The following is a 25,056-nucleotide window of genomic DNA, read 5'->3' as shown; positions in this document are numbered from 1 at the left end:
ATGACTATGTGAGAAAAAAAGAACAAATTGTGCAGAAGGTAAAAAAAGCAGACAGACATCACACAGAACGCAAACCGCAGAGTTCCACAGCCACGGAGACAGTTCAGTGCTGAGCTGAGTGAAGCGGTGCAGGAGCCCAATGGATGCAGGCCGCAGCCATGGAACCAGTTCATCACTGAAGCAATGAGCAGTGAGCTAAGAACCAGTCTAGCATTGTAGAAATTTTCAGTACAAGAGGCTGTTTTAGTGTGAACAAAGTCATCAGAGAGATGTAGCTGGTAGATATTATTCGACAAAATGAGACACTCTCTGGAGGAAAAGGCCTGTTCAACCCAATATTATTTGACATTTTATATGCTAGAGATCAAAGGACAATTCCATATTTACAATGTATCTACAATGCTGCCTTTGAATTACATATAACTTGAACACTTCCTTCTTTGCACTCACACTCTACCCAAACTGAATGTTAAACAGCATTGTCTGGTTTTCTGATTAACTGCTGTCCACAGCACCAGCACGGAATTTTAAATAAAATCTACAATCCATGTTCAGGTGTACAATTGGGTGCGGAAGTTAGTTCCTGAATTTAATATTTTGTTATATACCTTAACTCCAGAATAGTCCCTAAAAGAGACCATTTGGCCCATTATAATTTAGGTCTATACCACCATTAAAGGCAGTTAGATTCTGACCCCCATCATCTAGAGTGAAATAATTTTTCCTTGAATCACTTCTAACTCTTCTACAAATTTAATCAAATCATTGTTCTCTGGTTACTGATCTCCCAACTGCTCCATAGCAAAGAAAGCTCAGCAGCATCTCTACTTTCTGCAAAGGCTGAAGAGTGTCCATCTCCCCCCCCCCCCTCCTCCATCCTCATCACATTCTACAGGGGTTGTATTGAGAGTATCCTGAGCAGTTGCATCACTGCCTGGTTCAGAAATTGCACCATCTCGGATCGCATGACCCTGCAGCAGAGAGTGAGGTCAGCTGAGAAGATCATCGGGGTCTCTCGTCCCGCCATTATGGGCATTTACACTACATGCTGCATCTGCAAAGGAAACAGCATTACAAAGGACCCCATGCACCCCTCATACAATCTCTTCTCCCTACTGTCATCTGGGAAAAGGCTCTGAAGCATTCGGGCTCTTACGACCAGACTATGTAACAGTTTCTTCCCCCAAGCTATCAGACTCCTCAATACCCAGAGCCTGAACTGACACCTTGCCCTATTGTCCTGTTTATTATTTATTGTAATGCCTGCAAGGTAGTTATGGTCGAAATTACAATAAAAGTGACTTGACTTGACTTAAACTGTTAAGCCAGTCCAGGCCCCTCATTTATATCGATTATATTGAAACATAAAGTTATAGACCAGTGGGTTCTCAACCTTTTTTATGCCATGGAGCCTTAACTTTGACTAAGGGGTCCGTGCACTGCTGATTGGGAGCCACTGTTGTAGATCTTGTTGCCCTTCCAGAATTTGTGTGTGTTACAATAACCTAGCCATTATGTTACTGAACAAGTAGTTAATACTGTATATCCGGACTAGTGATCCTGAGGCCTGGTTTAATGAATCAGACACAACAGTTGTCTGTTTCATTAAACCTGAAGTCCAATACCATCAGGCTTAGGAACAGCTACTTTCTTATCACCATCAGGTCCTTGAACTGACCTGTGCAACCCTAATCCTACCTCAGAAATGGAAACCTACAGACCACCACTATGGACTCATTCAAATTGTGTTTGTTTTGCGCTGATGTCCTGCTGTACTCAGCTTTTTCTTCACTGTCTTGTATAAGAACATAAAACATAAGAGCACAATTGGACCATCTGGCTCATCCATTCAATCATGGCTGGATTATTTTCATTTCCAAACCCTGTCTTCTGGCTTCACCCCATAACCTTCATAATTCATGTATAATTACCATTTAATTAATGTATAGTTTATGTTCTGTGTACTGTCTGTCCTATGTGCTTGTAATGCTCTGCAAGCAAAGTTTTCATGGTACCTGTACCTCACTGTACTTGTTTACAAGACAATAAACTTGACTCAATCCCTTACTATGCTAGGGAACTTGTATTGAATTAATCAAATGAATAAATGAAAACTTCATTATCTGTTAATCATACAGTACCATATTCCAAACAGATGTATTGTTGCTATAACTCACATCATAGATTATTATTAAAAGAGGTTATTTGCATTTTTTATTCATCTGGCCATGTAATGTTTCAAAACTAACCTCTGAAGTGATCTTCAGTTCAAGAACAACAAGTGCTAGCAATATGTACAGACCAGGATGGAAAAATATTTTGCATATTTATGGCCTGAGCAAAGTCCTGGGTAAACAAGTGGCTGCTGATTGTGTGTGCATTTGTACTTAACTCACAGATCAGGTAATGTTAGGAATGGTTAGATATTTCAGAATAGACAAAGTGGTTTCCAATGAGGCAGACAAAATACATACAACAAAATGAAATTCAAACTTAGCAATGCTAACAGACTCTGACAAGCAGGCCATGAAAGTATCATCATTATGTGCCATGTCATACGACAAGGGTGGTCATGGCCTATCCATGACTATGATTGTTCTTGGCCAATTTTTCTACAGAAGTAGTTTACAATTGTGTGTACTGTTTTATGTAGCACCATGGTCCTGAAAAACGTTGTCTCATTTTTACTGTGTACTGTACCAGCAGTTATGGTCAAAGTGACAATAAAAAGTGACGACTTGACTTGACTTCTGGGCCGTGCCTTCACCATCCAATCACGTAAAAGATTCACGTACTTAAACTATTCTGTTTAGTCATGAGATATAAATGTCACTGTCAAAGTGGGAAGTTCTTGTCCTCTCTCATTTCCTCTCAGAAAGTGGTAGCAAGCTGCCTTTTTAAATCACCACAGGCATTTGATAGGGGGCTTTGCTACAAGACTAGTCCGTCAGGAGTTCCAGGATTCTAACCAGCTGCAAAAAATGTCTCACCCTGGTAGCATAGTGGTTAGCATAATGCTGTTACAGCAACAAAGTTCAAAGTAAATTTATTATCAAAGTATATATATGTCACCATATACAACCCTGAGATTCATTTCTTGTTAGTATGCTCAATAAATCCACTGAATAACAATAACTGAATCAATCAAACTTTGGCATTCAACCAGTGTGCGAAGACAAACCAACTCAGCAATTACAGAAAGAAAGAAACAATAAAAATAAGTAAGTAAGCAATAAATATTAAGAACAAGAAATGAAAAGTCCTTGACAGTGAGTCCATTGGTTGTGGGAACTTTTCAGTGATCAGTTAAGTCACAGTATCTCCTTTGGTTCAAGAGGCTGATGGCTGAGGGTATTAACTGTTCCTAAACCTGGTGGTGTGTCCCCTGAGGCTCATGTACCTTTCTCCTGATGGCCTCATGTGGATGTGCTCAGTGGTGGAGAGGGCCCGACCCATGATGGACAGGACTACACCCATCACCCTCTGTAAGAGTCTCCATTCAGGGGCACCAGCAACTCAAGTTCGGTTCTACCACTGATAGTAAGGCGTCCATATGTTCTGCCCACGGGTGTATGATTTCCCTCCAGATGCTCTGGCTTCCTCCACATTCCAAAGAATATGTGGGTTAGTAGGTCATTTGGTCACATGGCTGCAATTGGGTGGCACAGGCTCACTGGGCCAGTAGTGCCTTTTACCATGTTGTGTCTTTAAAAATTAATATAAAGGTGGATGATTTTACTCAGGAACTCTTCAACAAAGATGGAAGGTTAAATAAAATTGTTGAACCAATAACTTTGCTATAGATCTTCTATTCTGGAAATCTTGTCAGTTGAATACAAGAAGAGCGTGGTAACCTGTCTAAATGACTATTGCCCAGTGGCACTCACAGTCACAGTGATGAAGTGTTTTGAGAGGCCGCTGTTGAAATATCAACTCTTGTCTGAGTAGCAACTTGGATTGGCTCCAATTTGCCTACTGAAGCAACAAATCTACAGCAGATGCTATCTTGCAACGCTGGAACAACTGGACTGTGAAAATGCATACATTAGGATGCTCTTTATCAAGTACAGCTTGGCGTTTAGCACCATCATCCCCTCAAAACTAATCATTAAACTCCAGGACATGGGCTTTAATACCACCTTGTGCAACTGGATCTTTGATTTCCTCACTTGTAGACCCCAGGCTGTTCAGATTGGCACAATCTCCATCAGCACAGAAATCAATTTCTCAGAGAACATGTGCTGGACCCATCACATAAACATAATTGCAAAGAAAGCACAACACCGCCCCTCCTTCCTCAGGAGATTTGGCATATCATCAAAAACCTTGGCAAACTTCTAAAGGTATGTGATGGAAAGTGTGCTGATTGGCTGCTTTACAGCCTGGTATGGGAACACCAATGCCTTTGAACAAAAAATCCTGCAAAATATAGTTAATTCAGCCCAGTACATCATGGTTAAGACCCGCTTAACCATTGAGTGCATCTACATGAAACATTGCCATAGAAAAGCAGCATCCATCATGAAAGATCCTCACCACCCAGGCCACGCTCTTTTCCCACTGCTGCTATCAGGTTGAAGATACTCACATCATCAAGTTCAAGAAACAGTTACTACTCCTCAACTAACAGACTCTTGAACAAAGGCGGTAACTATACTAGTTTATCTTTATATTTCATGCCTGTTATTTATTGCTAATCTGCATTTGCACAGTTTGTTTTCAGTTTATAGTTATTGTTCTATCGATTTGCTAAGTATGCCCACGGAAAAACAATCTCAGGGTTGTATGTTGGTGACATGTATGTCCCCTCTTTCCATACATCACCAAGGCCTGGACTGATGAGAACATCCCACAGCAATGGAGAAATGCAAACATTTTTGTCATTTATAAGAACAAGGGTGACAAGGACATCTGCGGCAATAGTAGGGGCGTATCACTCCTTTCTGTTGCTGGAAAGGCCCTGGCTAAGGTGATGCTTCAGAGGCTCATCAGCAACATCACCAAGTCAATGCTGCCTGAATCACAGTGTGGACTTAGGAAGAACAGAAGCACGATCAATATGATCTTCACAGCCCGACAGCTTCAGGAAAAGTGTCGGGAGCACCATCAAGACCTGTTTATGGCCTTTGTTGACCTCTCCAAAGCATTCGACACTGTGCAAAGAGAGCTCTTATGGGATGTCTTCCTTAGGTTTGGCTGTCCCAATAAATTTGTTAACATCCTCTGCCAGTTCCACGATGGGATAACTGCTCGGATGACCATAGGAGGACAAGAGTCCGAGCCCATCCTTGTACACACAGGGGTGAGGCAGGGGTGTGTGCTAGTGCCAGTATTCTTTAACATTTTCCTCTTGTGTGTTACCAAGCTTCTCCACAACGAGATTGAGGACAGCAGCGGGTGGCGGTGAATGTCAGATTAGATGGCAACCTCTTTGACATCAGGAGGCTCCATGCAACCACCAAACTCCATAGAGAGCGGGTCCTGGAGCTGCAGTATGCAGACGACTGTGCTCTTGTGGCCCATACTCCGGAGGATCTTCAGACTGTCCTTACTGTGGTGGTGAGAGCATACAGCAGGATGGGGCTGACTGTCAATACCACCAAGACAGAAGTGGTTTGCCAGTGGAGCACCAGTGTCCCACCCACTCTACCTGCCTTCACTATTGGTGATGAAAAGCTGTCAGTAGTGCCATCTTTCAAATATCTGGGGAGCATTCTCTCTGAGGATAGTGGCATTGACAACCATTGACATCCAGAGCCGCATTAAACAGGCATCTGCTGCCTTTGGGAGACTTCGGCGTAGAGTCTTTCAGAACAGAAGCCTTCATCCCTCCACATAGGTCACCGTATCCCAAGTGGTCTCTGTCACTACCCTCCGTTATAGCTGTGAAGCTTGGGTAACCTACAGTCCTCGCATGAAGCCCTTGGAGACTTCCACATTAGCTGCCTTCAGCGCATCCTGGGAATTACTTGGTGTGAGCGGGTAAAGACGAACTGCAGAAGTATTGAGGCCATGATCACCCAGCGTCAGCTGCAGTGGCTGGGGCACGTGGTAAGGATGCCCCCATGTCAGCTACCCCGCAGAGTGTTATACGGGCAGCTACGTCATGGTCGAAGCTCAGCTGGAGGGCTGAAGAAGCACTATAAGGATCAAATGAAGAATGCTTTAAGGAAGTGCAAGATCAGACCCGAGGACCTGGAAGATGTTGCTGCTGACCGTATCACTTGGCACCAGCTGTGTAGGGATGGAGTTCATACTCTGGAGATAGAAAGAAGACAGCAGAAGAGAGCCAGGAGAAATGCAGCCATGTTTGCCATCACTACCACATATACATATCCCACCTGCAACAGAACTTGTGGGTCCAGGATAGGACTGTATAGTCATCAAAGATCTCACCGTTAAAGGAGTGGACGTCATCATCAGATTCCAAAGGACAAATGAAGAAGAAGAAGACGTACTCTGATAGTAAATTTTACTTTGATCTAAATTGTACAGTTAAGTAATCACAATGTAATATGGAAATAGTTCACAACAGAACCACTGTGTGGTTGTGGCGGAAGAAATGCATGTTTAAAGTTCAAACTACAAAGTTCAAAGTAAATTTTTATCATACACTGTACATTACTACACTCAACTCTGAGATTAATTCTCTTGCAGGCATTTATGGTAAATACAAGAAACACAATAAAATTACTGAAAGACCGTCCCCAACAAGATAAGACCATAAGATATAGGAGCAGAAGTAGTCCATTCGGCCCATTGACTGTTCCATCAATCAATCATTGGCTGATCCAATTCTTCCAGTCAATCCCACTCCCCTGCCTTCTCCCCATACCCTTTAATGCCCTGGCTAATCAAGAACCTACCTATCTGTGCCTTAAATGCACCCAATGACTTGGTCTCCACAGCCACTTGTGGCAACAAATTCCACAGATTTACCACTCTCGGACTGAAGTAACTTCTGCGCATCTCTGTTCTAAATGGACATCCGTCAATCCTGAAGTCGTGTCCTCTTGTCCTAGATTTCTCTACCATGGAAATAACTGAGTCATATCTAATCTGTTTAGGCCTTTTAACATTCAGAATGTTTCTATGAGATCTCCTCTCATTTTCCTAAACTCCATGGAATACAACCCAAGAGCTGCCAGACGTCCCTCTTACAGTAACTCTTTCAGTGCTGGAATCATTCTTATGAATCTTCTCCATGATATCAATATATCCTTTCTAAAATAAGGAGCCTGAAACTGCACACAATACTCCAAGTGCGGTCTCACGATTGCCTTATAGAGCTTCAACATCACCACACTGCTCTTACATTCTATACCTCTAGAAACGAAAGCCAACATTGCATTCACCTTCTGCACCAGAGAGCTTAAGTGAGTTCATAAGTTGTGGTAGCATTTCAATGATGGGGTAAATGGAGTTGAGTGACCATCTGGTTCAAGAGCATGATGGTTGAGGGGTGTGAGTCCTGGTAAAGCCCTCACCACCATTAAATACATCTATATGGAGTGTTTTTGCAGCATCCATCATCAGGGACCCTCACTACCCAGGCTATGCTCTTTTTTTTGCTGCTCAATGATGGTCTGGGCTGTGTTTACTACTTTCTGCAGGCTTTTCTGTTCAAGGGCACCGGTGTTTCCATGACAGTTCATGATGCAATCGGTGAATACACTCTCCATCACTCATCTATAGAAGTTTGTCAAAGTTTTAGGTGACATGCCTTATCTTTGCAAATTTCTAAGAAAGAAGAGGTGCTCCACTGCTTTCGTCATAATGGCCTTTACATGCTAGACCTAGAACAGATTCTCTGAAACGAACTGGAACCAGATCATGCAAGCTGCTTCTTTCTGGATGGGAGAAATTTTTCAATGGCAATTGCAGTTACACTCAACTAGGAAGACTGTGAGTATTTCAATAGGCAGGTACCTCGTAGGTGTCAAAAAATCATTCTTAAATATATCTCTAGTCTGATATCTGCTCTTATAATGCACATTAATGTGATCAGTCCATTAATACCTTGGTCACTGATGAAGCCCACACTATCCACATACAGTGATTAGTGGACTTAATGTTATTAATACCATTGAATATCAAGGCCTTGGATGAATCTTGTTGATGAGGGTTATTTCCTGGCATCTGTGTGACTTAAGTATTTCTCAGTCTCTGCCCGAAGGGTATCAATTTACTGTTGTGTCCAGACACACACTGTTTCATTTTTGGGGCATTGTGGATGGAATGAAACATTGTACAATCATCAACAAGCATTTCACATCTGATGGGAAGAAGTCACTGAGAAAGGTTAAGATAAAGTAATTGATGACTATCAAGAACAACCACATGATCTTGTGTTAGATATGTAGCTTTCCCTGATCATCAGTTCAGTGATTTCCATGTCACTGGGATCCTTCGATACCACAAGTGATTAACTGCAACTATAATGTTGAGGGCAATTATTCTCATCTGACCACTGGAACGCAGATCTTTTAAAAATGGTTGCTGAGAGGAAGTGCTATTTGAAGCCACTGTCATTAACACTTAGAATTTAGGGGTTACTTGTAAGGGTCCATGGCATAAAAAAGGAATTCCTAATCCAGAGTTATAGTGATGTACAGCATGGAAACAGGCCTTTAAGCCCAAAGTCCTTGCTGACTGAGATCCCTATCTTCATTAATCCCCAGTTTCCAGCATTTATCCCAAACACCCCCAATCCTTTCCTCTGCATGTGTATCTCCAAATGCTTTATTAACCACTGTGATTGTACCTACCTTGACCACCTCCTCTGGCAGCTTGTTCCATAAACCCACGATATTGTGTGTAAGAAATTTTCCTCTTAGGTCCATTTTAAATCTTTTCCCTCTCACCTTAAGCCCATGCCCTTTAGTTTTATATTCCCCTACCCTGGAAAAGGGACTGTGACCATTCACCCAAACCATGGCCCTCTTATAATTCCGAATTTATAAACCTCTAAAATAGGGACATGTCTGTCCCAGCATGCAAAGTCAGCCTCAGCAGACTGGGCAGATATGATTTGCAGTGAGATACAATGGCCAGGAAAGCAGTGGAGAGTGAAGGACATGACAAGGCACAGAAGTCATCTTGGTCATCTACTGCAAGAAAGGATTTCCCAAGTTTGTGATGCTGGTTTGTACCAATGGACCCGGACTTCTGAGGTCGAGAGAGTGGAACTGCCCCTGTGCAATGGCTTTTCCACTTTACAAACTCTCCCGTACAGGTTTCTTGTCATTGTTGGACACGATGAACAACAACCATTCCATGTATACCATTTACAACCTGGAGATTCATTTTCTTGCAGACATACAAAGGAAAATAAGGAAGTACAGTAGAATCCCAATAAAATGGCACATAACAAAGACCGACAAATATCCAAAGTTCAAGGGGACAAATTGTGCAAAAAGAAGTGAATGAGTAATACTGAGATCATGAGCTGCGGAGTCAGGTCAGCACAAGGCGAGTGAAGCCACCCATGTCAGTCCAGGAGCACAGTGGCAGTAATGAGAAGAGAGGGAGAATAGCCAAACAGCGGTCAGAACAGTAGCTGAAAAGTTAATGTATATGTACTCACGGGTAGATCTGAAATGTGAAATGTAGAAAATCAGTCAAATTCCCTTTTGTTTTCTCACAACTGATTTCCTGTAGTCTTACCTGTAATTAAAAGCATGCCTTCCCAGTGTTCTCCTCGCCTCCCCTCTCTCCCCTCATTTTAGAACTTCAGGCTGACTGAGTGCTTTCCACGGGAACGATGCTCAAGTTCATTTGGGACCCCTGGCAGGGAGCACTTTAGTTCTTTGACGGGAAAAGGGAATTGCAACAAAACTCAGACTGAAGTCTGGCCGTTATTAAGCCATGTCTCCCGGCTATCAGTAGCTGCTCTGAATGTTTAATGCTCTCTTGCCATGGGGCTGTGTGTAGAATTTGTAAATTGAAGGATAAAGGCTTTATTTTAACTAGATTAAAAGCTACGGCCTAACTGCATTCAAAAATGCTAGGCTTTCATATGCTAAAATTGCAGTGATTGATTTGTAGACTGCAGATCTAATTACTGTTATCTCTTCCACTCCTCTTAACCTTGGTCATGTCCTCTACTTGTTCTCTGCCTCCTTTGCCTTGGTTCCTCAATAGCAAACAAGCATTATGTCAATTTCAATTGCCTTCAATTGCTCAAGTACACATTATTTTTTGTTAATGAGTTGTACCTGGTAATTGAATGGTTTTGATGTGGACAGGTTAAATAGGCGAAAAAGCATTTTGTTTAAGGGTAGTGTAGCAGTTAGCTAATCGCTGTACAGCAGCAGTGACTGGAGTTGGATTCATGCCACTTTCTGCATGTTCTCCTCATGACTCCATGAATTTCTGTCACTTTCCTCCCACTTTCCAAAGATGTACAGGTTAGTGGGTTAATTGGTCACATGTTCTACTTTCTAGTAATATTTATTCTAATTTCTTTTTTAAACCATCAACTTTGGATGAGGCTTTTTTAACATGGAAAATTAAGGGAATAAAAACTTTTTTAGATCTGTTTTTACAGGACTGTTTAATGTCCTTTTCGCAATTAATGGATAAATATGATATCTCTAATACACATTTTTTCAGATACTTACAGGTTAGGAATTTTTTACGCGATTTTTTGCCAAATTATCCCTTGACCTGCTCTTTAAATTTGGATTATGTTATTTTTCAGCTTAAACCTTTTCAAAAATGATTAATAGCTATCATTTATAAACAGTTAATGAATGCTCGCATGTTGCCTAATGATAGGATTCAACGCACCTGGGAAGTACAACTTCAATATTCACTTCCAGATAATCAATGGAGTAAAATTTATTATCTAGTCAATAATTCATCTATCTGTGGACACCATACCTTAATTCAGTTTAAGATAGTACACAGGGCCTATATGTCCAAAGACAAATTGGTGCATATTTTTCCTAATATAAGCCCTATTTGTGATAGATGTAAGTAACGCAGAAGTGGCTACTCTAACCCATATGTTTTGGTCATGTGTAAGCAAACAATTTTTGGAGGGATGTGTTTGGAATATTATCTAAAGTTATAGATGTGGATGTTCAACCCAATCCACTTACAGCAATTTTTGGGATTATTCCAGAGGAAGCAAGCAAAGTGTTTGCTTCCGCTCAACATGTGATAGCTTTTTCAACTTTACTGGCTAGGAGAGCTATCTTGCTACACTGGAAAGAATCTAACCCACCTACTGTCTTTTATTGGCTCTCCTCCATTATGTTGTGTCTAAGCTTGGAGAAAATTAGAAGCCAGACATTTGATACATCCTTTAATTTTGAACAAGTCTGGCGACCCATTGTTCAATGTTTTCACATGATTTAATCTATTTGCTTATTTATTTATTTTTCTTTACTCTCTATCTGTGGAGGTTCGGAGATGGATGTTTTTTTATCTCTTTCTCTTTTTTCTAATTTTATCCTCAATTGGACTGCCCAATCTTTCTTTTTCTTTCTTTTGTTTTGTTTTAGTTTAGTTAGTGGGTTTTTTTCCCTTTATCAAATAAAATTTCCAATTTTTTTTATGATTGCTAAGAGGAGTTGCAGCTTTTCTTACTATATTGTATATATAACAGCATAACATTTTACTGATCTGATCTTGACAATATATATATTCTGTTTTTTCTATTACTGTTTATATGTCTTTTATATTATCTGTTTGCCAAACTCCTCCTCTGATTTGTATATTCTTTATTTGAAAATCAATAAAAAGATTGAAAAATGAAATGAAATAATTGGTCACATGGTTGTAATTGGGCAGCACAGACTCGTTGAGCCAGAAGGGCCTGTTACTGTGCTGTATCTTTAAATTCAATTAAAATAAATTAAGTTAAATATTCAGATAACATGAAGACCCCAGGATTGTGCACTCTGAATGTGCCTTGTACCAAGGAAAGCCTTTTATTTATATCCATTGCCATTTTGGAGGATACGGAGATTCGTAAGTCTAAAATAAAAACATAAAATTTAAAAATTTCTCATCCCTTGCTACCAGATCCATCTTTCTTTCCTATTAACTTCCATCATCTGCAACCCAGTGGTGGAAACAGCCCAGCCCTCCCCACCTTTGAGTATGTTTACATAGAGAAAAAACACAAGAAAACAGCATCCACCATCAAAGACCCCCACCATCCAGTCGTGCCCTGTTCTTGCCATTAGCTTAGGGCAAGAGGTACAGAAGCCTAGGTACCACTTCACCAGGCTCAGGGACAGTTATGAGTCTACAACCATTAAGCTAGTGAACCAGCGTGGATAACATATTCACCACTGCTCTGAACTGGTACTATAACCTACAGATTCACTTTCAAGGATTCTTCACAGTCCATGTTCTCAGAATTTTTTTATTTGCACAGTTTGTCTTCTTTTCCATATTGGTTGTTAGTCTTTGTCGGTTTATGTGTAGTTTTTCATAAAATTCTATTGTATTTATTTCCTGTGAATGTCTGCAAGAAAATGACTTTCAGGGAAGTATATGGTAACATATGTACTTGGATAATAAATTTACTTTCAACTTTAAACTTTGAACTTTGTTGCCTCTACCTATCACTTCTCTGCTTCTATCACTACTTATGCTCTTCGCTAATCCATCGGCCAATCACCTCTCCTCACCTGGATACACCTCTTGTCTGAGAGGTCTTGCTCCACCCCTTCCTCTCACCTCCTTTTATGCTACCTCCCCTTTACCCTTTCCGTCTGGATGGTGGTTTTTGACCCAGAACATTGACCACCCATTTCCTTCCCACAGCTGCTTCTCGATCCATTGAGTTCCCCTAGCAGATTGTGTGTTACTCCAGATTCCAGCATCTGCAGTTGCTTGTGTCTCAAATAATGTAGAGTGTAGAAGTCTAAGGCACATGTAAAAAGAGATCTGTAAAGTGAAAAAACTTCCAGAAGTAACGAAATAAAATTTTCTTACTATCAAAACAAATAATATAGAGAGCAGTAAACAGTAAAAAAACTAAGTTAGATCAATATTTGGTGAAACCACCCTTTGTTTTTAAAACTGCATCAGATGTTTTAGGTACACCACCATGCAGTTCTATAAGAAAACTGGCTGGTAAGTTGTTCCAAGCATCCTGAAGAACTTGCCACAGATCTTCTGTAGACTTTGGTTGTCTAGACCAGGCAGTGATGTGGCTGCTCAGAATGCTCTCAATACAACCCCTGTAAAATGTGATGAGGATGGGGGGTGGGAGATGGACTTTCCTCAGCCTTCACAGAAAGTAGAGACGCTGCTGGGCTTCCTTTGCTATGGAGCTGGTGTTGAGGGACCAGGTGAGATTCTCCGTCAGGTGAACACCAAGGAATTTGGTATCTGAAACCATATAAAAATCTAGGGTGCCGAAGACTTTTGCATAGTACTATATAATGTCCTCATGCAGGATCTTGACCCAAAACATTGACAGTTTCTTTGTCCCGCAGAAGCTGCTTGACACCCTGGTTCTTCCATTTGTTTTGCATTTAACATTGAATGTTTGGATTCTCAAAAGTTCTGGCAGCATCTTTGGAGGGAAAAGCAGAGTTAACATTTCAGATCAGTGGTTCTTCATCAGAACAGAAAAGTGAGGGAACCAGTATTTTTTTCACGGTGCAGAGGAGAAGATGGGTGCCAGGATGGAGGTACATCTCTACCAAAGGATGTGTAAGGTGCTCTTTTCTTCCACTAGCCTGCAGGTCAAACTTGGTACATAACCTGCTCAGCACCTCCACAATCAGGATCACGTGAAACCAATGGATCAAGTGGTGGATAGTTGTATGAGCAGCTGGTGTGTACCACAAATCCTGGTTATGCAATCACTGAGGCCAGGCAGACAATCTCTGAAGAGTATTGATAATGGCTGGGGTCGCTCACTTGGTAAAGACATTGCCCTGTAGGAATATTTGCCAAGAACAATCATGACCATGGATAAGACCATAAATGCCCATGTCAATTCAACACAGCTCATAATGATGATGATCAGAGGGTGGAGAAAACAGAAGGAATGTCTTTAATCAAGCAAAGATGGTCCAGGTAATGTAATTGTCTTCAGTGCCTTCTATGGGAGGAAGCAATCTGTCTGTAGGAGTTTAACTAGCAAATAATGAGTACTGGTGGTGGAGAGAGAGAAAACCTGTGGAGGAACAACAAAATGTAGAATGCAACAGCTTTTGAAACTGATGCACCATCAATAACTCTCTGAGACGTGAGGCAAGATAAAGGCTTTTATTGGCTGGAAGAAAGAACAAGCAGCAATTGACCACCACACTACATCCTGGAGACTGAGGGCAGGGCTCAGGCTCCAATCACCTTTATACCGGGGTCTGTGGGAGGAGCCACGGTCAGTGGGAGGAGCCACAGGAGCAGTCAGCGGGGGGGGGGGGGGGGCATGTCCAGACAGGTATATGTAGTTCACCACAGAAACTCTAAGATGTGAAGGGCCGGTTCAAATCACTGCTCGGCGAGGTTTACTCATCTCTGCACTGAACGGTGGCTGTGGCTGCAACCATCACAGCATGAACTCACTTTTGTGAGATTCCATTCTGAATGTCAGTGGCTTACTTTTATCGTTTGCACTGTGTTATTTTTTTCTTTCATTTTTTCTCTCTGCACATTGGGTATTTGACAGTCTTCTTTTGTTTTAAAGGGTTCTATTGGGTCTCTTTGTTTTGTAGCTGCCTGTAAGGAGACAAATCTCAAGGCTGCATGTTGTGTACATACTTTGATGATAAATGTAGAAACATGGAAAACCGACAGCACAATACAGGTCCGTCGGCCCACAAAGTTGAGCCAAACATGTCCCTGCCTTAGAAATTACTAGGCTTACCTATAGCCCTCTATTTTACTCAGCTCCATGTACCTATCTAAAAGTTTCTTAAAAGACCCTATTGTATCTGCCTCCACCACTGTTGCTGGCAGCCCATTCCACGCACTCACCACTCTCTGAATAAAAAACTTACCCCTGACATCTCCTCTGTACCTACCCCCCAGCACCTTAAACCTGTGTTCTCTTGTGGCAACCATTTCAGCCCTGGGAAAAAGCCTCTGACTATGTACGTTGATTTTGACTTTGGAAATGCTCTCTCAATAAGACAGCTCCCATAGAAAGGGAAAAGCTGCAGTAACGCTGCACTTTATCAGACATCATAAATAGCCAATTTTGTCACAAACAGCAGAAGCTGGCAGATGACTCCAGCATGTGGAGGAGTCCATGTCCACTGGAGGCCTGTCCTAGGTTTAAAGAACTGTGTACGTGCGTATGTGAGAGACGCTTGCTTTTGCTGTGGTTGCTTGTTGTGTTGTGGTGCCGAGGATTGTGGGCACGTTACGTTGTTGCCATAATGTATAGCTACACTTGAGGGCTGCCTCCTGCACACCCTCGGGTGTGTTGGTTGTTAACATTATGAAGTGTTTCGATGTTTATATGACAAATAGACTTGGATCTTGATTTTGATGTTGCTTTTCACTAAGTCTGAATCCATGTCACGGGGTAGAGAGGCACTGGGGTCGGATGAACCAGTGTGTCACTGTTCATTGTCAGACCCTTATCGACTTTAGTCAGAGCTACTAAATTCCTTTCCATTGCCAACCTTCCTTGCTTCATCCAGGAGGCACTGGCCTACTCTGGCTGATCTTCATGACCCATTCCTTCTTTTGAGCATGCTTTCTCAGACATTCACAGTCATTAAACCTCATTTTATAGCTTAGACACTCTATCCACAGATTGGAGAAGCCTCACACACTTGCCTCATTAAATTTTTGTCAAGTACTGATGTGACAGTTCAGCTACCCTGCAGTACTTACTGATCAGTTTGTTGTTTGTTTTTACAGAGAGTCTGCTTGTTCTTTATTTTACGTCGATCAACATATACAGCCAAAATACTGTTGTTCAATTTCTCTGTACTTCTATTATTCTCCTAAATTAAATTCAACAATCCTCCAGGCCTATTGTCCATGAGCTGTGTTCTTTCCCAGCTTTACGTGTTCTGATTTTTTGTTAACTTTATCAGTCTGCCTTTGAATCTACTGGAGGCCAGCACAATTACTTAGTGAGCATTTTAAAGCTTTGATTTTAGGTCTTTTTGATCCAATTATATTTATTTTTAAAGAATCTGTTTCACCTGGATCTCTGAAATTCCCATCCACCTCAATTGTTCATAGAATACCAAACATAGAACAGCACAGTTCAGGTTCTTCGGCCCATGATGTTATGCCAGCTTTATAACCTTCTCTATGATCAATTTAACCCTTCCCTGCTACATAAGCCTCCATTTTTCTCTCATCATGTACCAATCTAAGAGATTACCTAGTGCCCCAACTACTGCTTCCACCACCTCTGGCAGGCCAATTCAATGCACCCACCAGTCTCGGTATAAAAAACTTACCTCTGATGCCCCGCCCCTATACTTTTCTCCAAGCACCTTAAAATTATGCCAATTCATATTAGTAAGCACATCAGATGTGCAGAGAAATGTTCATCACATTCAAATTTGCGGTGTCAAGCATGTGGAAGTAATTGGCATGAAGTCCATTTTCTCCAATAGAGTAATATAGTATGATACCAGGCCCTTCAACCCATCTGGTCCATACTCTCCATAGCATCCTCCATGTTAGTCCTAGTTTCCTGTGTTTGGCCCATATCCCTCCAAGCCCTCCCCTCCATGCACCTATTCAAATGTTTCTTGAATGTTGCAATTGAGCCTGCCTCAACCATATGCTCTGACAGTTCATGCCTGGTACTCACTGTGTAAAGAAATTGCTTTCTTGCTCAGTTCACTCCCCCTTAGTTCTGGTTCCCAGGCCCTCTGCATTAAGAGACAGTCCTTCGAGCGCACTGAGACTGTGCCAACCGCCAAGCACCCACTTGCACTGATCCTCCCTCATTCTCTGCAGGTTCCCTCAACTCCCACCAACACACCAAGGTCAAATTTTACATTGGCCAATTAACCTAAAAAAACCACAAGTCATTGGGACGTGGGTGGAAATCAGAATCCCATGAGAAAAGCCACATGGGTCACAGGGAGAACATGCAAAGTCCGCACAAGTAACACTGTTACTTGTGATTGAACAAAAATCACTGGAGCTGTGAGCCAGCCACCCCAGCTTAATTAGCTGTGATACTGCTAACCGTCAGTCCTTGTCTATACGTTTATTAATTTAAATGGAAATTGTTTAATCTTGTTCTATCTCAATGCACTATGACTTGATCTGATGAACAGTATGTAAGACAAGCTTTTTGCTGTATCTTAGTACATGGGTCAATAATAAACCAATACCAATAGGATTGCTGCCTCCACCACACTTTCAAATTGTGTGGTGCAGGAACAGTCTCCTCTGTCCACAATGTTGTGCCAAACTACCGATTAAATGCTTAACTAAACTAATTAGCTAATTCTGCTCACATAATGTTAATATCCCTCCATTTTCTACTCTTTCATTTACCTATCTAAGAGCCCCTTAAATGCTTCTATCGTATTTTCCTCTGCTACCGTCTGGCAGTGCATCCCAGGTCACACCATTCTCTGTGTAAAAATCTTGTCTCACGCATCTCCTTTGACCTTACCCACTCTCACCTTGAATGTATACCCTCTAGTACTGGACATTTTGACCCTGCGAGAAAGATACCAGCTCTCTAATTCATCAATGGCTCGCATAATTGTATAATCTTCAATCAATGTTCCCCTTTGAGGACAAAGTGATCAGCTTTGTATCTCTATGCCTGCACCTCAACATATTCTGGAGCCAACATGATGATGAACTCTTCTTCCAATGCCTAAAATTATATTGGCTAAATTAATTATATTTTGAGTGTCAGGGTGACATGTACATTCTTTGATAATAAATTTATTTTGAACTTTGACATTCTTCCCAAGTCCAAGTCCTCTGGTGCCCTTTCACATCCCAGAGACATAAATGTTGTTAGATTAATTGCCCCTAGTCTGAGGTGGAATACGATGGAAACTTGAGGAGAAGAGGTAATGGGGAAGATCAGTGGTAAATGGGATTGCTCCATGCTAAGAAGCAGTCTTGATGAACCAATATGTCCTTCTTCTTTGTCAAAGAGAAATGTAAAGGAAAAGATTGGCTTTATTTGTCATATGTACATGGAAACCTACAGTGAAATGTGTCATTTGTGTCAAATCAAATCAGCAAGGATTGTGTTGGGCAGCCGGCAAATGTTGCCATGCTTCCAGCACCAAAATGGCTTGCCCACAAGTCACTAGCCCTAACTGTACATCTTTGGAATGTGGGTGGAAACTGGAGCACCTGAAGGATATCCACTTGGTCACGGGGAGAACATACAAACTCCTTACAGGCAGCAGCGGGAATCAAACGGCAAAAGCTGGCATTGTTATGCAATATACTAACCACTACTCTGCCATGCTGGTAATTAAGTGATTCAGAGATGGTAATTTTCAGGTCGACAGAGTAAGTGTTGGGGAATGAGACCGACAGGATTGCTTTAAAAGGAGCTGGCATAGACTTGATATGCACTGATTCTAGACTTGCTCTCCCTAAAATCTCCCTCTATCCTCCTTTAGTTGGTTACACAATGAATGACCTGATCTTTGAATGGCAAGAGAATGGGCCAGTGCAGGTTGCCGAAGGACTCACCTTGCCACAGTTTCTCCTAAAAGAAGAGAAAGATTTACGATACTGCACAAAGCATTACAATACAGGTAAGGCCTTCTCCTGAATAAGCAAATGTAAATGGGGAGAGTTGTGTGCAAAGGGTCATCAAAGATTCTCAAGTCAAGGTATGTGAAGAGAACAGGAAGGTGATCTTAGGCACATGACTGGATTAATCAAGATCTTATCAAACAAACCTATTGAATATTGAAAGACCGAGATGAAAGAGATGTGGACAGGATGTGTCCTAAGGTTGGGGGTCCAGGAACAGAAGGCACACTTCAGAATACAAAGACATCTTGATGAGGAGAATTTATTTAGCCAGAAGGTGGTGAATCTGTGGAATTCATTGTCACAGATGGCTGTGGGGGACAAGTCATTGGGTATATCTAAAGTGGAGGTTGACAGGTTCTTGATTAGTAAGGGGATAAAGTTTACAGGGAGAAGGCAGGAGAGTAGTATTGAGAGAGATAATAAACCAGCCATGATGTAATGGTGGAGCAGACTCAATGGGCCAAACAGCCTGATCCTACTCCTATGTCTTAAGATCAGTCTTATTATTTGGCAGGGAAAATGCTGCTTCTGGTTCTGATTCTTCTGTGTCTTTTTACTTTCTAGGTCAGAGGGTATCCCACATCAAATCATTATAATTATATTTAAAAAACAGAGTTGTTGAAAAGTTTTAAGGAGCGTGGATACAGCTGAGTCAAGTTTATTGTCAGATGCACAAGAGCAGGTATTTAGAGGTCCAATGAAAAGCTTCCTTGCAGCAGTAACCCAGGCACATACCATCAGATGATCAGCCTTCACAAGAAAAACAAAAAATAAACAAGAATTGTATACAATTTTTCCAGGAAAGAACATAATTACAACAAAAAAATCAACTTTAGCGCAAAGTGATCCAAGTGGTAATAGAATGGCTAAATAACAATGATTAGGAGTGTGCAAGTTATTTCAAGAACCAAATGATTGAAGTGCAGTGCCTTGAAAATGTTTTCAGCTCCCAAACCTTTTTAAAATAAATGATTGTTACACCCAGGGATTTTGCTCAATTTAACCAAGAATTTTTGTTTGTGAGTCACATGCTCTTTTTTCACAGTAGAGCATAGAGAACAGGGAAAATTGAAAAACTAAAAATTCAAAAACTGAAAAGTCAGCAGTTCAGAAGTTGAGTATCTTAAATGTATCTATTTTAATGCTAGGAGCATTGTAAGAAAGGTGGATGAGCTTAAAGCGTGGATTGATACCTGGAATTATGATGTTGTAGCTATTAGTGAAACATGGTTGCAGGAAAGGTGTGATTGGCAACTAAATATTCCTGGATTTAGTTGCTTCAGGTGTGATAGAGTAGGAGGGGCCAGAGGAGGAGGTGTTGCATTGCTTGTCCGAGAAAATCTTATGGCGGTGCTTTGGAAGGATAGATTAGAGGCTCCTCTAGGGAGGCCATTTGGGTGGAATTGAAGAATGGGAAAGGTGCAGTAACACTGATAGGAGTGTATTATAGGCCACCTAATGGGGCGCGTGAGTTGGAAGAGCAAATGTGTAAGGAGATAGCAGATATTTGTAGTAAACACAAGGTGGTGATTGTGGGAGATTTTAATTTTCCACACATAGACTGGGAAGCTCATTCTGTAAAAGGGCTGGATGGTTTAGAGTTTGTGAAATGTGTGCAGGATAGTTTTTTGCAACAATACATAGAAGTACCAACTAGAGATGGGGCAGTGTTGGATCTCCTGTTAGGGAATGCGATAGGTCAGCTGACAGATGTATGTGTTGGGGAGCACTTCGGGTCCAGTGATCACAATAGCATTAGCTTCAATATAATTATAGAGAAGGACAGGACTGGACCTAGAGTTGAGATTTTTGATTGGAGAAAGGCTAACTTTGAGGGGATGCGAAGGGATTTAGAGAGAGTGGATTGAGTCAAGTTGTTTTATGGGAAGGATGTAATAGAGAAATGGAGGTCATTTAAGGGTGAAATTATGAGGGTACAGAATCTTTATGTTCCTGTTAGGGTGAAAGGAAAGGTTAAAGGTTTGAGATCACCATGGTTTTCAAGGGATATTAGAAATTTGGTTCAGAAAAAGAGGGATGTCTACAATACATATAGGCAGCATGGAGTAAAGGAATTGCTCAAGGAATATAAAGAATGTAAAAGGAATCTTAAGAAAGAGATTAGAAAAGATAAAAGAAGATACGAGGTTGGTTTGGCAAATAAGATGAAAGTAAATCCGAAAGATTTCTACAGTTATATTAAAAGCAAGAGGATAGTGAGGGATAAAATTGGTCCCTTAGAGAATCAGAGTGGTCAGCTATGTGTGGAACCGAAGGAGATGGGAGAGATTTTGAATGATTTCTTCTCTTCGGTATTCACTAAGGAGAAGAATATTGAATTGTCTAAGGTGTGGGAAACAAGTAAGGAAGTTATGGAACCTATGACAATTAAAGAGGTGGAGGTACTGGCGCTTTTAAGAAATTTAAAAGTGGATAAATCTCCGGATCCTGACAGGATATTCCCCAGGACCTTGAGGGAAGTTTGTGTAGAAATAGCAGGAGCTCTGACGGAGATCTTTAATATGTCATTAGAAACGGGGATTGTGCCGGAGGATTGGCGTATTGCTCATGTGGTTCCATTGTTTAAAAAGGGTTCTAGAAGGAAGCCTAGCAATTATAGACCTATCAGTTGTGGGTAAATTAATGGAAGTATTCTTAGAGATAGTATTTATAATTATCTGGATAGACAGGATCTGATTAGAAGTAGCCAGCATGGATTTGTGCATGGAAGGTCATGTTTGACAAACCTTATTGAATTTTTTGAAGAAGTTACGAGGAATGTTGACGAGGGTAAGGCAGTGGATGTAGTCTATATGGACTTCAGCAAAGCCTTTGACAAAGTTCCACATGGAAGGTTAGTTAAGAAGGTTCAGTCGTTAGGTATTAATGCTGGAGTAATAAAATGGATTCAACAGTGGCTAGATGGGAGATGCCAGAGAGTAGTGGTGGATAATTGTTTATCGGGATGGAGGCCGGTGACTAGCGGGGTGCCTCAGGGATCTGTTTTGGGCCCAATGTTGTTTGTAATATACATAAATGATCTGGATGATGGGGTGGTAAATTGGATTAGTAAGTATGCCGATGATACTAAGGTAGGAGGTTTTGTGGATAATGAGGTGGATTTTCAATGCTTGCAGGGAGATTTATGCCGGTTAGAAGAATGGGCTGAACGTTGGCAGATGGAGTTTAATGCTGAGAAGTGTGAGGTTCTACATTTTGGCAGGAATAATCCAAATAGAACATACAGAGTAAATGGTAGGGCATTGAGGAATGCAGAGGAACAGAGAGATCTAGGAATAACTGTGCATAGTTCCCTGAAAGTGGAGTCTCATGTAGATAGGGTGGTGAAGAGGGCTTTTGGAACGCTGGCCTTTATAAATCAAAGCATTGAGTACAGAAGTTGGGATGTAATGCTAAAGTTGTACAAGGCATTGGTAAGGCCAAATTTGGAATATTGTGTGCAGTTCTGGTCACCGAATTATAGGAAAGATATCAATAAATTAGAGAGAGTGCAGAGACGATTTACTAGGATGTTACCTGGGTTTCAGCAATTAAGTTACAGAGAAAGGTTGAACAAGTTAGGTCTCTATTCATTGGAGCGTAGAAGGTTGAGGGGGGATTTGATCGAGGTATTTAAAATTTTGAGAGGGATAGATGAACAGGCTGTTTCCATTGAGGGTAGGGGAGATTCAAACTAGAGGACATGATTTGAGAGTTAGGGGGCAGAAGTTTAAGGGAAACACGAGGGGGTATTTCTTTACTCAAAGAGTGATAGCTGTGTGGAATGAGCTTCCTGTAGAAGTAGTAGAGGCCAGTTCAGTTGTGTCATTTAAGGTAAAATTGGATAGGTATATGGACAGGAAAGGAGTGGAGGGTTATGGGCTGAGTGCGGGTAGGTGGGACTAGGTGAGATTAAGGGTTCGGCACGGACTAGGAGGGCCGAGATGGCCTGTTTCCGTGCTGTGATTATTATATGGTTATATGGTTATAAGTGTTCATCACCCTTTGCTCAGTACCTCGCGCAGCTATTACAGCTAGTAGTGTTTTTGGATAAGCCATTGCACAACTTGATACAGCAAGATTTGCTTATTCCTCCTTGCAAAATTACTCAATCTGTGCCAGACTGGACAGCAGTCTTGAAGTCTTGCTACAGATGTTTTATTGTTTTAAGGTCAGGACTCTGACAGGGCCACTCAAGAACATCAATTTTCTTCATTTGAAGCCACTGATGCACCATCAATAACTCTCAGAGACGGGAGGTGAATGATAGGCTTTTATTAGCTGCAAGAGACCACCACACAACATCCTGGAGACTGAGGAAGGAGCAGTGCCTCCAATCGCCTTTATCCAGGGGTCTGTGGGAGGAGCCACAGGAGCAGTCAGCGGGGAAGTGTCCAGACAGGTATATGTAGTTCACCACAGCCACTCAATGGTTCTTCTGGGAATGTGCTTCAGGTTGTTGTCCTACTGAAAAACAAACTTCCTCCCCAGTTTAGGCTTTCTGGCAGAGGCTAGCAGGTTTTTATCTAGGATCTTTCTGTATTTAGTAGCATTCATCTTCCCATTAATCCTGACCAGATTTCCAGCCCCTGCTGCTGTAAAGCATCCCCATAGCATGATGCTAAATCCACCATACTTTACAGTAGTGATGATGTTATCTGGCTGATGCCCCTTGTTAGATTTATAGCAAACGTACCACTTAGTGTTAGAATCATAGAACTATAGAACACTACAGCACAGAAAATAGGCCATTCGGCCCTTCTGGTCTCTGCCAAAACTTTATTCCGCTAGTTCCATTGACCTGTACCCGGTCCATAACCCTCCAGACCTCTCCCATCCATGTATCTATTCAATTTATTTTTAAAACTTAAGAGTGAGCCCGCATTTACCACGTCAAATGGCAGCTCGTTCCACACTCCCACCATTCTCTGAGTGAAGATGTTCCCCCTAAACCTTTCCCCTCTCACCCTAAAGCCATGTCCTCTCATATTTATCTCTCCTAATCTAAGTGGAAAGGGCCTACTTGCATCTACTCTGTCTATACCCTCATAATTTTGTAAACCTCTATCAAATCTCCCCTCATTCTTCTACACTCCAGGGAATAAAGTCCTAACCTATTCAACCTTTCCCTGTAACTCAACTCCTGAAGACCCGGCAACATCCTAGTAAATCTTCTCTGCACTCTTTCAATCTTACTGACATCCTTCTTATAGTTAGGTGACCAGAACTGTGCATAATACTCTAAATTTGGCCTCACCAATGTTTTATATAACCTCACCATAACATCCCAACTCCTGCACTCAATACTTTGATTTATGAATGCCAGGATGCCAAAAGCCTTCTTTACAACCCTGTCTACCTGTGACACTACTTTCAGGGAATTACGTATCTGAACTCCCAGATCCCTTTGTTCCTCTGCACTCCTCAGAGCCCTACCATTTACTGTGTATGTCCTATCTTGATTTGTCCTTCCAAAATGCAACACCTCACACTTGTCTGCATTAAATTCCATTTGCCGTTTTCTGATCCCTCTGCAAGCTTTGAAAGCCTTCCTTGCTCTTGAGGCCAAAATGTTCCACTTTTGTCTCATATGTACAGCAGATATTCTTCCACATCATCACAGTATCTTTTAAGTCATGCTTTGCAAAGTCTTTATGAATAAGGGTATGCTTTCTTTTAGCAGTAAGTGTATCACAAATATAATAACAATTTACAATTTATGATTTTACTTGTTTCAGGCTCTACTGTGGAAAAAAGGAGCATGCGATTCATAAATAAAAATTCTTAGTTAAATTGCTCTAAGCCCCTAGTTGTAATTCTCATTTATGTGAACAAAGGGTTGGGGGCTGAATACCTTTTCAAGGCACTGTAGGTGTTCTTGAACTTGATGGTGTGATAGGTTTTGATTAGATTGGCTTGATTTGTCACATGCATATTGAAACATACAGTAAAATTTATTGTTAGTGCCAAATCAAATCAGCATGGATTATGCTGGGCAGCCTTCAAGTATCTCCACGCATCCGGTGCCAACACAGCATGCCCACAACTCGCTAACCCTAACCTTACGGGTCTTTGGAATGTGAGTGAAAACCAAAGCACCCGAAGGAAACCCATACGATCACATACAAACTCCTTACAGATAGCAGCAGGAATTGATTCCCGATCGGTGATCACTGGTGCTGTAAAGCGATGCACAAACCACTACATTACCTTGCTGCTCTCACATTAATGCATCATGATTTGCAATAATATTAATTATGAGCAAGGAAATAGAACAGATTTAAATAACAAGGGAAGATAGCAATGATCTTAATATCCTTTTAGCTCTGCTAATTAAGCTGTTTAAGATGAATATGC

The 25,056-nt window shown here is 41.4% G+C and overlaps 1 protein-coding gene across 1 annotated transcript in view; it reads left to right on the top strand.

Moving 5' to 3' along the window:
* Positions 1 to 25,056, top strand: part of glra3 (glycine receptor, alpha 3) — a 171,775-nt gene that overhangs the window by 106,558 nt on the left and 40,161 nt on the right. The window contains exon 5 of the mRNA XM_059973820.1: positions 18,558 to 18,695. Coding sequence (XP_059829803.1) covers positions 18,558 to 18,695 — 138 coding nt within the window. The remainder of the gene's footprint in view (positions 1 to 18,557; positions 18,696 to 25,056) is intronic.

Source organism: Hypanus sabinus, chromosome 7, assembly GCF_030144855.1.
Source record: "Hypanus sabinus isolate sHypSab1 chromosome 7, sHypSab1.hap1, whole genome shotgun sequence".
NCBI classification, from domain to species: domain Eukaryota; kingdom Metazoa; phylum Chordata; class Chondrichthyes; order Myliobatiformes; family Dasyatidae; genus Hypanus; species Hypanus sabinus.
The sequence above is the reverse complement of the archived record's forward strand: the minus strand, read 5'-3'. Positions and strand labels throughout refer to the sequence as shown.